The sequence below is a fragment of the Lolium rigidum genome, chromosome 1 (assembly GCF_022539505.1).
Source record: "Lolium rigidum isolate FL_2022 chromosome 1, APGP_CSIRO_Lrig_0.1, whole genome shotgun sequence".
Classification (NCBI taxonomy): Eukaryota; Viridiplantae; Streptophyta; class Magnoliopsida; order Poales; family Poaceae; genus Lolium; species Lolium rigidum.
Genome location: NC_061508.1, coordinates 275,338,266 through 275,351,885, shown reverse-complemented (window position 1 = coordinate 275,351,885; position 13,620 = coordinate 275,338,266). Strand labels below are relative to the sequence as shown.

The following is a 13,620-nucleotide window of genomic DNA, read 5'->3' as shown; positions in this document are numbered from 1 at the left end:
GATCTGGTGGAGGAGCCGTGATTCGGCCTTGAAGTTCTCGGCCCACACAGAACGGACGGCGACCTCCATGCTGGTCGCCGGCGACAGCTAGAAGGTTTCTTTTGCTCCGAATACGACCGGTGGCTGTCCTACGATCGAGATTGATGGGGAACGAGGGCGTCTGCTTCGGCTTCTGCTGGACCTGCTTTATATTGAGAGCTGTATATAAATGTGAGGCAAAAACGGGGGAACGTGTCCGACTCTACCCTGGACGCCGAGTTCGCACGGAACTGGTTTTCCGACAGGACAGTAACGTCAAGGAAGTTACTTGTAATGGTGCAACAAAATTGAGAGGAAACAGAACCAAAAATGTAGTGAAGCCAATACCAGGAAGATAAGATTACAAAGCACGGGCGGCAACTTCCACAGCCGGCACGGCAGAGACCTCCACCGGACACCGGCACACCGGACACGTCCGGTGCGACCACAGCCACACGTCGATGCACCCTTCGTAGAACAGGTGCGTGCACGCCGGCAGCTGCTTCACCACCTCCTTTGGCCTAATCTCGGCGAGGCACACGGCGCACTGGTCGCCCTCTCCGCCGCCGCGCTCCAGCTTCTCGTACTTGTACACCGGCAGACCGGCGATCTCAGTCCGTCCTAGCCCGACGGCCGGTTCCCGTGGAAGCGCCGCCATGGACTGGTCACTCTCCGGATCTTGCTCATGCTGCAGGCGTCGCAACCTGGCGCGAGCGCGCGCGCGCTCGCACAGCCCGGCGACGAAGAGGAAGACGAGCAGGAAGGTGGCGATGCGGATGTTGATTCTCCAGGGGACACCTGCCAGGTACAGTATGGCACAGGTTATTCCCACCGGAGCAGCGACGATGAGCGCGAGCTTGAGCGGCATGCCGGCCGGCGCCGAATCCGATGTTGTTTTCTAGGTGCTGCGATTTGCAGTGATTTTGTAAGGCTAGCGCATGGCTTGGTCTATGGGCTTCATAGAATCCTAACAAGTAATTCCAAATGTGCCGGCGTGCGTGAGTGTGTTGTGTGACTGCAAGTGCTCGTGTCGATGGCGACAAGCTGGCTGGCCATCTTGGAGCATACGTGGTCAAATTTTGGATCAGGCTTAATGGCCGCACCATGAACTGCTCGGATTATCCAGCCTTGTGTGTGTGTTTTGAAATTTGGATTTGATGTTGGTGAGGACAGAGGTAGTTAATTTGCAGCGTGCTACACTATTTTTCGATGATAACAAAGGGAAGCGTATTTATGTAAACTACTCCTTCTATTTCAAATTAGGATGCATATAGTTTTTGATCAAGAACAAAATTTTCCAAAATTTGACCAACTCTATAGAAAAGTGTATTGACATTAATTATGCCAAATCAGTGTTTTTAGACCAATTATGAAATATATCTTCATATGGAGTGCATTTGATATTTTAGATATTTATATTTTTTATATAGTTGGTCAAACTTTAAATTTATTTAGGTTGACCAAAAACTATATGCATTCCTATTTTGGGGTAGAGAGAGTATGTCCAACTGACACACTGACACACACACTACTCCTCCGTCTGAGAATAAGTATACGCTTTCCTTTTTGGAGGTCAAACATTTTTTACTTTGACTAAATGTTTACACAAAAATATGTGACATCAAATTATTACACTGTAGCTGATATTAATTTGGTGTCATAAATGCTATTGTTTTTTCTAGAGAGTTAATGATACTAATCAATAAAGTTTGACTTAAGACATGTCTAAACGTAAATTTATTTAAGACTAGTCATAGTGGGAGTAACTTGGTTAGTAACATAGAGCTACATGCAATGCCAACTAAGCATTTTGATGACATGGCACGTCATTAATTGAGGAAAGAGAGCATTGTGGTAACTAGCTATGTTACCATAACATCACATTTTCCAAGACTAGATGAGTCTACAACCTAATTAATATGGTTTTGCATGACACTACACGTATGTTACTTCCCACTATGGAGGTAGTAACATAGAGTAGTAACATATGCATGTTACTACTCTATGTTACTCCCCACTATGACTAGTCTAAGGACGGAGGTAGTACGTTAGACTGCTCATAGCGGGAGTAATATAGCTAGTAACATCACACATCTCAAAGCATTTTGGTGACATGGCATGCCATTAAATAAAAAAAAGTGTGAGGTGGTAACTAGCTATGTTACCATAACATCACACACCCCAAGGCAAAATGAGTCTACAACATAATAAATAACACAATGCATGACACCACATATTAGTTATTACCCACTATAAAGGTAGTAACCTAGACTAGTAACATGGCATATGTTACTAGTCTAAGTTACTCTCCACTATGACCAGCCTTGGTGGAAGGGGTCCCGAAAGAAATTTGTATATAGCAATAAAAAAAATTGGAAATTATGTTTTCGTTGAGGTGCCCATTGCATCAAGTAGTCATTTTGCGTTGGAGATCAGCAGAAGTTCCGTGCAGTCCCGTGAATGTTTGCACTGTGGATTTCACTCAGTTTGGTGCTTTGAGATTTGTGTATTAAGTTTCACTCTGTTTCGTTATGTTCAAGAAATCTGAAACTGATTGATGTGCCAAAAAAAAATTGAAACAGTGCACGGGGACAATGGCATTTCTCTTTTTCGGTGGGCTTTTAGTTGTCTTATCAAGTTGGAACTTATAGACGATAGCGTCTAAAAGCTCATAAGCATGCAATTATATAATGATATAACTAGCTCTATAAGTAGACTGCAAGATGTAAAAGAACAAGGTAGACAAGATCATAGACACGAAGATTTATTCTGAGGATTGCATAGCTGGCAATATAGCTTGCAATTGCCAGCCCCTGCAATGGATCGACCAACCCCAAAAAATCTGGCAGAGGCTAGTATTAGTTATCGGCCATTGGCACACACAATTAGCATAATGGCGCAAACAATTAGCAAAATGCTTTCGACACGTGAATGCTCAAGAGGACAACCCATAATACCCAAGTGGTCAAGCCCAAAAGGATAGCTCATAATGGTGCACACAATTAGCAATGATTTCAAAAGGTGAATACCAAGTGGTCAAGCCCAGGTGGACAGCCTGTAATGGCAGATGCACTAGTAGGAAAACCATTATATATATAGGCCACATCATGTTTGCCTAAAAGTCGTGTAGAATATCATGGAGGTCAATAGATGCGTGTCTGACGAAGAAAACCTCCCTGTTGTTCAAGTTCAATATGAGGTTGATGGCCTTTCCGAACAAAACCAGGATCGTCGAGATGGTGTCAAGCTTGTTTTGTATTGGGGTTGCAAAGATATTAATATCCAACATAGAAATAAGCAAAGTGGTTGTCCTCATGTTTATCAGTTATACAACACCATCCAGGTGGTGAGGTCAAGGATTTCTAGAGAGGGTCAATGATCGTGATGAAGGGTATTAGAACAATGGGTCCCCTTGCTAAGACCCATCAATGAACTAAGGATGTTGTATTCTAGAAAAATAAATAAAGCGGGTATTGGGGTTTCCACTGAGGACCACTCAAGAGGAGGAAGAGGCAACTGAATGCAAACCAAGGAGCATCGCTGTGGCCCAAGCCCAAACCCAAGACATTGTTGGCCCATTGACCGAGTCTAAAGCCTTGGAGATGGTAAACAATCTAGCTACGCATGTGTTGGTTTGGGTGCTCCTATAAACAACCAGTGCGGGTGCCCACACTGCAAACCCCATGCGGATGTTTTGGGCCGGCGCATGGTGGCTTTCTCTCTTTTCTTTACCTGTTTTTATTTTTTCTTTCTTAATTCAGTTATGTCATTTCTTTCTAGGTTTTTTGAAATCAAACTATTTTATATCCAATATTTTTAAAATCCGTATGTTTTTTATTCATTTTTCAAAATCGAATATATTTTAGAAATAGCCTTTTTTATTCTGATCATTTTTCAAAATTTGTATTCTTTTTTGAAATTTGAACATTGTTTTAAATTAAACATTTTCAAGATTGAACATTTCGTCAACTTTGAAATTTTTAATAATTTGAAGATTTTTTTGATAGTGAACATTTTCATATCTGAACATTTTTGAAAAATGCAATTTTTTTAAATTTGAACAACTTTTTTAGATCTTACCATTTTTCAATCTTAAAAAGATAGGAAAGAAAAAAGAAAGCAGGAAAACAAAGAAAGCAGGAAAAAACTACCTGCGGTTACCTGGCCAGGCCCATACATGTGGGGTGTGCGACCTGTGGTACGCGTGAACCTAGTCGGTACATGTATAAGAAGATTAGCGGATATTTTGAATATTAAGAAAATTGCAATAGATACAACGCCTTCTTGACGAAGGTGTTCATGGCAGGTCCAACATGTACTTGAAGTTGCCGTAGTCATTTGGCCACATGCCCACCAGGATCATGAGCTCTTCTAGCTTATGATTCACCCCTACTATAAACCACACTTATAATTCTAGATAGTAATATATCTGAGAAAATTCAAATACTCCATAGAAATAAGGTGCAAAACTTAAGTAGTAGTAAAACCTGAATATTCTGCAATGAAAATTAATTTAACCAGGATGCTGTGATGTCGTAACAGATTCGGTTGTTTCAAAATCGTCTCTCAGTACGGCCAGTAGTGCATTGATTCTCCTGTCTCTTTATAGTGGCTCAGTGGCCGATCTATCGATTTGAGATTCTCATAAGAATTTACAATCGTGAAGAAAATAACATGCACGAAGTGCTGACTACTATTCACAAACAAATTAAGCAAAGCGTCAGGTCAGGTGTTGAGTTCAGACGCTAGCTGGATGATCCTAGCTCGCTCGCGGAACACGATGCGCCGGCATACCGGGCACGTCGGGTGGAGGAGCAGCCAATGCTCCACGCATTGCTTGTGGAACGAGTGCCCGCACGCCAGCAGCCGCCTCATGTCATCGCCTTTCCCCACCTCGCCGAGGCAGACGGCGCATTCCTCCACGCCCGAACCAAGGTCCTCGGCGGCCTTCTCTGAGCGTCTCCGTTCCCCGATGATGGCCTGGAGCTGTGCTAGTGCGCTCGCCGGCAAGCCCATGAAGGCGCCCTCGTGCTGACGGCCGGCGGCGTTGTTCAGGCCTCCTTCCACGTCGTCGCCGATGTCGTTGCTGCCGCCGGCCTCACGCGAAGCTTTCCTCTTGCGAAGGGCTGCGGTGCCCACGCCCGCGGCGATCGCGAAGAACAGGAGGGTGGGCACGCCGCCCAGGAGGACGACGGTGACGTTGGGGTTCCTCCGGTAGCCTACTACGGCCAGCGCGCCAATGAAGACCCCGGCGAGGAAGATGGCGATGGCCTCGGCCAGCTCGATGCCCCAGGGGCAGCTGCTCTGGTGACGGGCCATGGCGTGCTCTCGATACCTCGACGCAGGAAGGTCGTAGCCCCCACCTTGGAAGGGTTTTTATCAGATCTGATATCTTTCATCTCTAACTACTTCGGTCTTGTTTAGAGACGATTTTTTTTTGAAGGATAGAGACGATCCTAATTTGTAGATGAGATCAGCGTGGTACTTTTAAATCAAAAACCTCAGCTTATTTATTAGGGATTTGCTAGTTCTCGGCTTATTTATTAGGGATTTGCTAACTTCGTGGTCAGTCAAATCTTACACCATTTAATTTGCATCATGATTCGTGCTAGTTATGAGTTGCAATTGAAATTTGATGATATTATCTAACTGAGAACGAAGTTAGTTCTCAGTCGGCTGAGAAATAGTCACACCCTATTTATTAGTGCTAAGAGATGAAAACGGTTAAAGAGTCTACCCCATGCCGGATGCAAAGGGATGCCCGGCGTAAATAAACCCCTAAAACTAGGGAGTAGTAAGAACTGAACTACAGTAGTCAGTAAAAAAATGACACAAGTAACCTGATTGATTTTGACTATGAGCAGGCGAAACGGGCTCGTTTAAGATATTGGTGCTGGTGTCCAAAATAATCTAGTTTTATGATTCGAAGCGCACCATCTAACATAGTTGTGCGAACATGCGCATGATGATTCATAATTTCGATCTTACAATCAGGGAACACATGTACAAAAATCAAGGGTTTTAAAATCGGAGCACCGAGTACAGATCTGCTTTGGTTCGAGTTCTCCTCAAATTTCAAGCCAAACTTTGACACTGATTTTGAATAACAAAATATGTATTACATGGCACAAATATGATACAACTGAAAACTTCTTTTGAATACGAATCTAATGACATGTTTTTCTATCATATAAATTATATCTTCTTAGTTAAATTTGAAGTTAAAGTTGTACTAAAGAATCAAGAAGACTTATAAGCCCAAAAGGAGTGAGTAGTTTGTCAGACCGATAAGGATTTGTACAAGTTTTGGCCCGCCCCTTGGAAAGATTGTATGAACACACACCTAATGGGTTTCGGTAACAACACACCCAAATTTTGAGGTTTTGTAAACACAGAAACACCAACTATTGACCCTAGATGTAACACTTGACCCTAATCTACACATATGGGCCCATTGACTAGGTGTGTTCCATAAATAAGTTTTTTAGTTCAAAATATCGCCAAAAAGCTAAAGTCAAAATCAAAACAGTTTCTGCAAACGAACCATAATTTGTTGAGTAAAGAGGAAACATTTGAGCTCAATCTGATAATCTAATCTTCTTTATTATTTCTATAAGTACTTTAAGATTTTTGTAAAAAGTTAAAAAAAGAGTCTCTAAAAAGTCAAATTAATTGGGAATGTTTTTTCCTATAGGATCTACAATACAAGATTTTTATATGACTAGTTCATATTTGATATTTTTCTATGGATCAAACAGTTTGTGTAGAACTTTTTTTCATAAAATCTAAAGCCAGTATAATCCGTATACGAATCCTGTAAATCAAATGAGCTCTCAATGGTTTTTTGGGCACTCTAACTGTAATACGTAGTAGTTATTTGTTTATGCAGTTTACTGTATTTAGTTTCAACTCCATTGCAGAATATCCTTACTGAACCGATATTCATTCACGACAAATATGAGTTGCAGAAGTTTTGGGAGATAAAAGGATTTTGGCATCTGTTTTAAATAGCAATAATGCTACCCCTACGGAGAGTTACGGACGAGTTACGCGCTGACAAGGCCTGGATCCGACGTGGAGGCTGAACGAAAGAAAAGAAGAAGCAGGGACGTGCCGCTAATTTTGCAGTGAAAAGCTCAAACTGCCCAGTACGTTTTGCCCTTTGTTGAGATCCACCACGCCTCCATCGCGCCGTCGTGAGCGGCCGGACGCGGATACTGGCTCACCATCTTCCTCAACCCGCAGGTAGACTTCGCTGTTGTGCCCCCCGCCGAGCCGCTCGCCGGTCGCCGGACGTGCCACTAATTATGTCAAAAGCGGAAACTGCGCCGTAAGTTTTACGCCTGGTTCAGATCGGGAAGATCGAGCTGCCTTCATGCCGTCGTGAACTCCATGCCACGTATAGGTAGCTCACCGTTTTCCTTAAAGTGCAGCTAGACCTCGCCGCCGTGCAGCCGGCCGAGCTGCTCGAGTTCAAACAGGTTTGCCGTCGCTCCTGATCGCCCCAAATTCATGCTTATTGCTTATTCCTATGGAGCTTATGGCAGACCAGTAATCATATCATAAATGTTACAGTGCTTTATGTAAAATCATTCGTATTTTTATGTTTTATTGTGATCTCATTAAATACTAGTAGAGCACAAACCTGATCATCAAATATTTTATGATTTGTAGGAATGGATGATCAAACTCCTAAGTGTTCAAGAATCGAGTGGCATGAATCGAGCAACAAAAGAAAAGCAATGTGGAACTTGAAGAGGAGGTGAAGTTCAAGCACATGTCTTACTTCAAGATACTGAACTGGATATTAGTTCTAGCAACATAAATCCAAGCATGACAACTCCACTACCGTATGGATCATTTGGGGTATATTTCTTTATTAATTTCTCTGTTTCTAATAAATATTTAAGATCTAAATTTTATTAATTGTTTGTCGCAGGGATTATTTAACTTGGGCACTATAGTAGTTGCGACATCAATCCAACCAAGAAAGCTGCAGTACCAGATGGAACTGAAGGGATCAACGATACGAAGGATCAGAGAGAGACATGAGTTGTACAATTTAAGGATTTTTTATGTAATCCTTTTTTTTTTGCACCCGGCAACTGTAATTTAAGGAGACCATCCATCTATTTGTTTTCTTTTCTCTCCACATCTAGAGTTGCAACGTTTATGAACTGCCGAGAGTGGAACATTGTAATGGATGTTGTTTCAGTGCTGCCATGTTTTATTTTGTAGAAATGGTTGAAGTATTTGGTTGGGAGTAAAGGTGAGCCTCATTAAACTTTCTGTGACTTGCAGATATACTTATCCTTAGAAAATCCTTTCCTTCACCTAGAAAACAGAATGTTGCATTTCTATGCTCTTCTTGGCTCAAGCATCAGCAGCACAGCCTTAGTATCTCAGCTTGATACTCTTAATTTTTCATTCTCAACAAATCATGACATAACAACAATATATAAACAAAGTTTCCAGCAAACATGTTTCTTATTCATAATTTTAGATCACAACATACAAGTTGGAAGGACAAGCTTTACAATCCTTTAAAACGTCATGAACTTAATAACCTTGTATATTAATTTACAAGATCAGAGACTATAACATGCCAGTTACAAACTTAGAACCAAATGTCTTCAGATTTTTTATCTTTTTGTACACATCCCAAATTCTTCTGAAGTTCCAATGTATGTTATTATAACTGCGACAACAGTTGAGCTATCCAACTTCAGAATCGTGGGCTTGTTTTAGGTGAAGATTCAGGCCTGAAAGGCATGCTCTGGCTTTGGCTTCTTCAGTATGCCAGCAGGTACATTCTCTGGCTACTGGCTTTGGCTTCATCAGTATACCAGCAGTCCAGCAGCAGCGGCAGATCCTGCAAATCTGAATGTCAGTTGAGACAGCAAAATTGATCTTAGCCAAAAGTCTTTTACTAGTTAAAATGCAGCACCTAAATACATAGGAGGGGCTCACCTGCCATGTCCATGTTGGAACCATGTTGTGCCTGGTGCCGCCCTGGACCACGAGCTCGCCAAGCCCGCCGCCCGCCATCCATCAGCTCGCTGAGGCCGCGGCCTGACGTCCAACAGCTCGCGCGCCGCCGTCTGCCGTCCAACAGCTCGCACGCAGCCGGTTGCCTTCTAGCAGCTCAACGCGGCCGCCGCCTAACAGTCTACGATCAATAGCTTGCCGCGACGCCGCTTGCGACCAACATCTAGCCGCGCCGCCTCCAGCGTCCAAGATCTCCGCGAGACGCCGCCTGCGACCAAGAGTTGGCCCTGCTGCGCCGCCGCGACAAGAAGCATCCCTCTGTCGCTAGGAGATGGGATTGGGGATTTTACTCTGCATGCCATTTTTTCCGCTTCCTTCTCTTTTTTTCTCTCTCTCTCACCGAGCGGTTTCTATTCCACGCTAACGCCACGTCTGGAGACCCGTGAGCGCGTAGAGTTTCCGTAACCCTTCCCGTCGTAGCATTACTGTTTAAATAGCCGGCTATAGCCTTTCCCGCATAATGCGGCTAACTGCTATAGCCCGGCTAAAGGTGGCAAAGCCCTTAAATAGTCAGTTATAGCCAAGCTATAGCCGGGCTATAGCCTAAAGCTGTATGATTTAAAACCATGATTTTGGCAGCTGTATGATTTTGTTTCTCGGATCCTCTTTGTATGCACAGAATGTACAATCAATGCACATTTTCGCAAAACGTGTAAGACATGGGTATGAAACATTAAGAGCAAGATATGTTTTTTACAGGCTGCAAGTGAACATTTCCAGTAGACACAAACAATTGGTTCGGCAAACTGCACAGCATCAAGAAACACTTAACCGTTGCCAGAATACGATCTTCTCCAGGAATGATTTCTTGATTGGATGCAGGACAGAAACAGAGCTAGACAGGGCTAATGGAGTCATGGTGGGGGTCAGCGTGTGTGGCCTGCTGTGGCGGCACGACCAACGCCCGGCAAACAGGGCACGTCGGGTGGCCGGACTTGAGCCACTTGCCGATGCACTTGTCGTGGAACTGGTGGCCGCACCGCGTGAGGTCCCGGAGGTCATGCTCCTCCCGCATGCCGGCGAGGCAGACGCAGCACTTGTCCTCGGCGCCGGCGCTTCCGTCGTCCTCCTCGTCATCGCTGAGTGTCAGAAACGATTTGGTGGCCGCCAACGTGGCCGCCGAGTCGGGCGAGAGCCAGACGACCATGACGACGATGTTGGCGAGGCAGAGCCCGTAGGCCACGACGTCCGCCTGGCTCTTCTCGAAGATGACGATGATGAGGGGGACGAAGACCATGAACACGAAGGCCAGGCACCGGTTGGCCAGCAAGGTCCCGGAGGCCGCTGCGGCGCCGGCTCCGGTTCCAGCTCCAGCCGTCGTCTCCAGGAGCGGCGTCAGGACAGGCGTGGCGCCGCTGCCGCCGTCGTCATGCCGCCGCGACGTGGACGGGAGCAGGTCGGTGCGGGGGCGCATGGTCTGGCTGTACCAGCGCGCGAAGCAGTAGAAGAGGAAGATCTGGAGGGAGAAGCTGCCGGCGATGGTGGCGGCGACGTAGCCGTAGTAGTCGTAGGCGAGGCGGGTGGCGAGGAGCAGAGTGAGGAAGGTGAAGGGCAGGTCCAGCCACGGGAAATCCATCGTCGCCGCGCCGCCGCCGAGGCCGCACACATGATATCACACACACTCGGGAGCAGCAACTTAAATCCTTGTCAGCTAGAAATATCCAGTTGAAAGAAGAATGGAGAGTTGGAGCGATTCGTCGGCGTCTAGCGCCTTGCAAATTCGGCTCTTTCTTTGGAGCAGTTGGAGATATTTTCCTTTAGTTCTATGCCCACTTTGAATCTCTATCATAAAGGAATGAATTTTTGTCAGGAAAGCAAAACGAACTATGTTTACTACTCGATGATGGATATCTACTCCGTCGTTAGGCTGTCAGTGTCAACCAATGCCGCGGCCAAGTGGGTGGCGTGAACTACGCTGTACGCTTTTGTCCGGGTGTTCGAAGCAGAAAAGGAGTAATTCAACACAAATGGATGATGACGGTGATAATCTGGAGGAATGGGACCCGTCATCCAGTGACACAACAAAACTCGTCTCCTGTTTTCACCTTGATTGTTGCGGCCGAGTGCCAGCACCGTCCAACCAGAGCTATGGAGAAGTGAAAGATTTTTTTTTGCCCTAGACGAAAAATTCAGCGTAAAATAACCTTGTTTCGAAGCCCGGAGCTATGGAGTTCACAAGCCCGGGTTCGACATCTCCATCCAGCGGGCGCCCATTGAGAAAGGGCTAGCCATCTCATGGCGGAGGAGCACCAGCGGCTCCACGACGAGGCACGTGAACGTCGTGCTCATGGAACGGAGGAAGAGGGTGGTCGGTGACGATGCAGCGGGGCCGTTAGGCGCCCGAAGGACGGCGAGTAGGACATGGGCTACTCCTAGCTGTATCCGTTCAACTTGTACTATAATCAAAATTTGGATGGAAAACTTTATTTTCGTCAATTTTCAGTGTTTGGGCCCCCATTTGGGAGCCGCGACTATATCAATTTAAAGTATTTTGAAGTATTTAGAGAAAATACTTAATAAGTATTAAATACTTTGAAGTGCTTGGATTTGATAAATACTATGGTTTTAAAACAGAAGTATTCTTCAAAACTATGGTTTTCCTGAAGCATCATTGGAGAAACAGGTCTAACATTTTTTCTTGTAAAACTAGAAAATGAGAAAAACTATGATATTTGTTAGTTAGCTGTCGGATTACTTTTCTTTAGAAAATACCAAGCTATGAAACCGAGCATTGCATAGCTCTTGTCATGGTTAGATCTGATGGTGAAAATAAGGGACGGGTTTGCACTTTCCCAGGCGTTGTTTTTGCTGGCTCCTTTTTTTTTTTTTCAGGCTAGTGCGAATGAAGTGATTACGGGTGAAATGCAAGCGGGAAACCTTCTCTCTAAAGCTCTGAACTGGCATCCGAAGCTAGGAGGGAATGGCGGTACTCTGCCTTGTATTGCCCTTACTTGGATTAGGGAAGAAGAAAGGGCTTAGACCATAACTCGTTGATCTTATCTTCTATGCCCGGGAAGGAGGAGTCGATAGAGAGAGCTGTGGATGAGCCGGACGTATCGGTGCTGCTTCCCCTTTCCGGACGCATACATCGAGAATCTACTGAAAAGAAAAGATTTGTGCCTAGGCGTTTAAAAATGCCAATGCCGCTTGCTATGTTTTAGTAAAAACTTACCTTTTGTAAGAAATTGTTTTCAAAATTTTGCATAATTCTAGAATCATCGATCCACCACTCTAGATAGGGCATCAAACAACCACCCGTTAGGACTTGTTGAGTACAGTCATACTCATTAAATGTCATCTTAAACCCTTCCTTAGAGTATAAGAAGATTGGGGAGGAACTTGACGACTAACCCAATGGAGAAATTATACTACGATGAACCAAATCTTTCTAGAGGATTCAAAGGAGTAGACTATGACATAGTTTATAGAGTAGAAGACGAAGAGATAGAAGCTGAAACCTAGATAGGGTAGATTAAGTAAGATGAGCCAAGAAACAAAGAATCCTACTAAATAAATTGCTGACCTCTAATGGTACCAGGATTAGATATGCAATTGCTTCTTAAGGTAGTTGATTTGAATTTGGATTTCTCATGAATCCTCATTTGACCGTGGAGGATCTTGAATCTTTTGTACTCTTCTGGATCGTGACCATGAATATATGAGAAATTTGGACCCACAATATTTTTGGTGTACCACTTGTATTGGGTGTAATTTTCGTGTGATGGTGTTTTATTAGTGTTATGCCATCATCACGATGCAGAGGCTGGGGTCATATCCCCTTTTCGAAAAAAATGCCAACAACTTACGCACTACAATATGCAGTGTTGCGAGATGGGTCTTCGCACCTCTTTATCCATGGTGGGCGCCAAATATTGTGGCAAAGTCATAGCATGTGCGATCATCAGGACTTACGAGTTATGGAAGGAAGTTTCCTAGCGCTACTAGGGACGACGATGTACCCATGTTTAGCCCTACTCATGTTTTTGATATTATTGATTTTATATGGATTACTAGTGAACTCGCCGGATCAGATTAGATGTGTAGCGCTAGATGAGTTGTTCTAGCTATTGGTTCATCTCTCTTCGAGTTTTTTGTTTGTGTGTGTGTCCTCTAAGGTTCTGTAACATCACATGAATAGGACGGGGAAAAGGGTAGAAGTGTGATATGTGCATTTTGTAGGATAACGTTGCATAGAAAATAAAAAATTTCCTACGGCGAACACGCAATCCAAGCCAAGATGCAATCTAGAAGACGGTAGCAACGAGGGGGTATCGAGTCTCACCCTTGAAGAGATTCCAAAGCCTACAAGATGAGGCTCTTGTTGCTGCGGTAGACGATCACTTGCCGCTTGCAAAAGCGCGTAGAAGATCTTGATCACGATCGGTTCCGGCGCCACGAGCGGGCAGCACCTCCGTGCTCGGTCACACGTTCGGTTGTTGATGAAGACGACGTCCACCTCCCCGTTCCAGCGGGCAGCGGAAGTAGTAGCTCCTCTTGAATCCGACAGCACGACGGCGTGGTGTCGGTGGCGGTGAAGAAGTCCGGCGGAGCTTC

The 13,620-nt window shown here is 44.7% G+C and overlaps 2 protein-coding genes across 2 annotated transcripts; both read right to left on the bottom strand.

The window, feature by feature from the left end:
• Positions 1–379: 379 nt before the first annotated feature.
• On the bottom strand, positions 380–886 carry LOC124684766 (RING-H2 finger protein ATL39-like). Its single transcript, XM_047219025.1, has one exon. The coding sequence runs from the start codon at positions 884–886 to the stop codon at positions 380–382; it is 507 nt and encodes a 168-aa protein (XP_047074981.1).
• Positions 887–9,826: 8,940 nt separating this feature from the next.
• LOC124683737 (E3 ubiquitin-protein ligase Os06g0535400-like) lies at positions 9,827–10,671 on the bottom strand. Its single transcript, XM_047218196.1, has one exon. It carries the CDS (start codon positions 10,640–10,642, stop codon positions 9,902–9,904), a length of 741 nt encoding a protein of 246 aa, XP_047074152.1. The 5' UTR covers positions 10,643–10,671; the 3' UTR covers positions 9,827–9,901.
• Between the last annotated feature and the right edge of the window lie 2,949 nt (positions 10,672–13,620).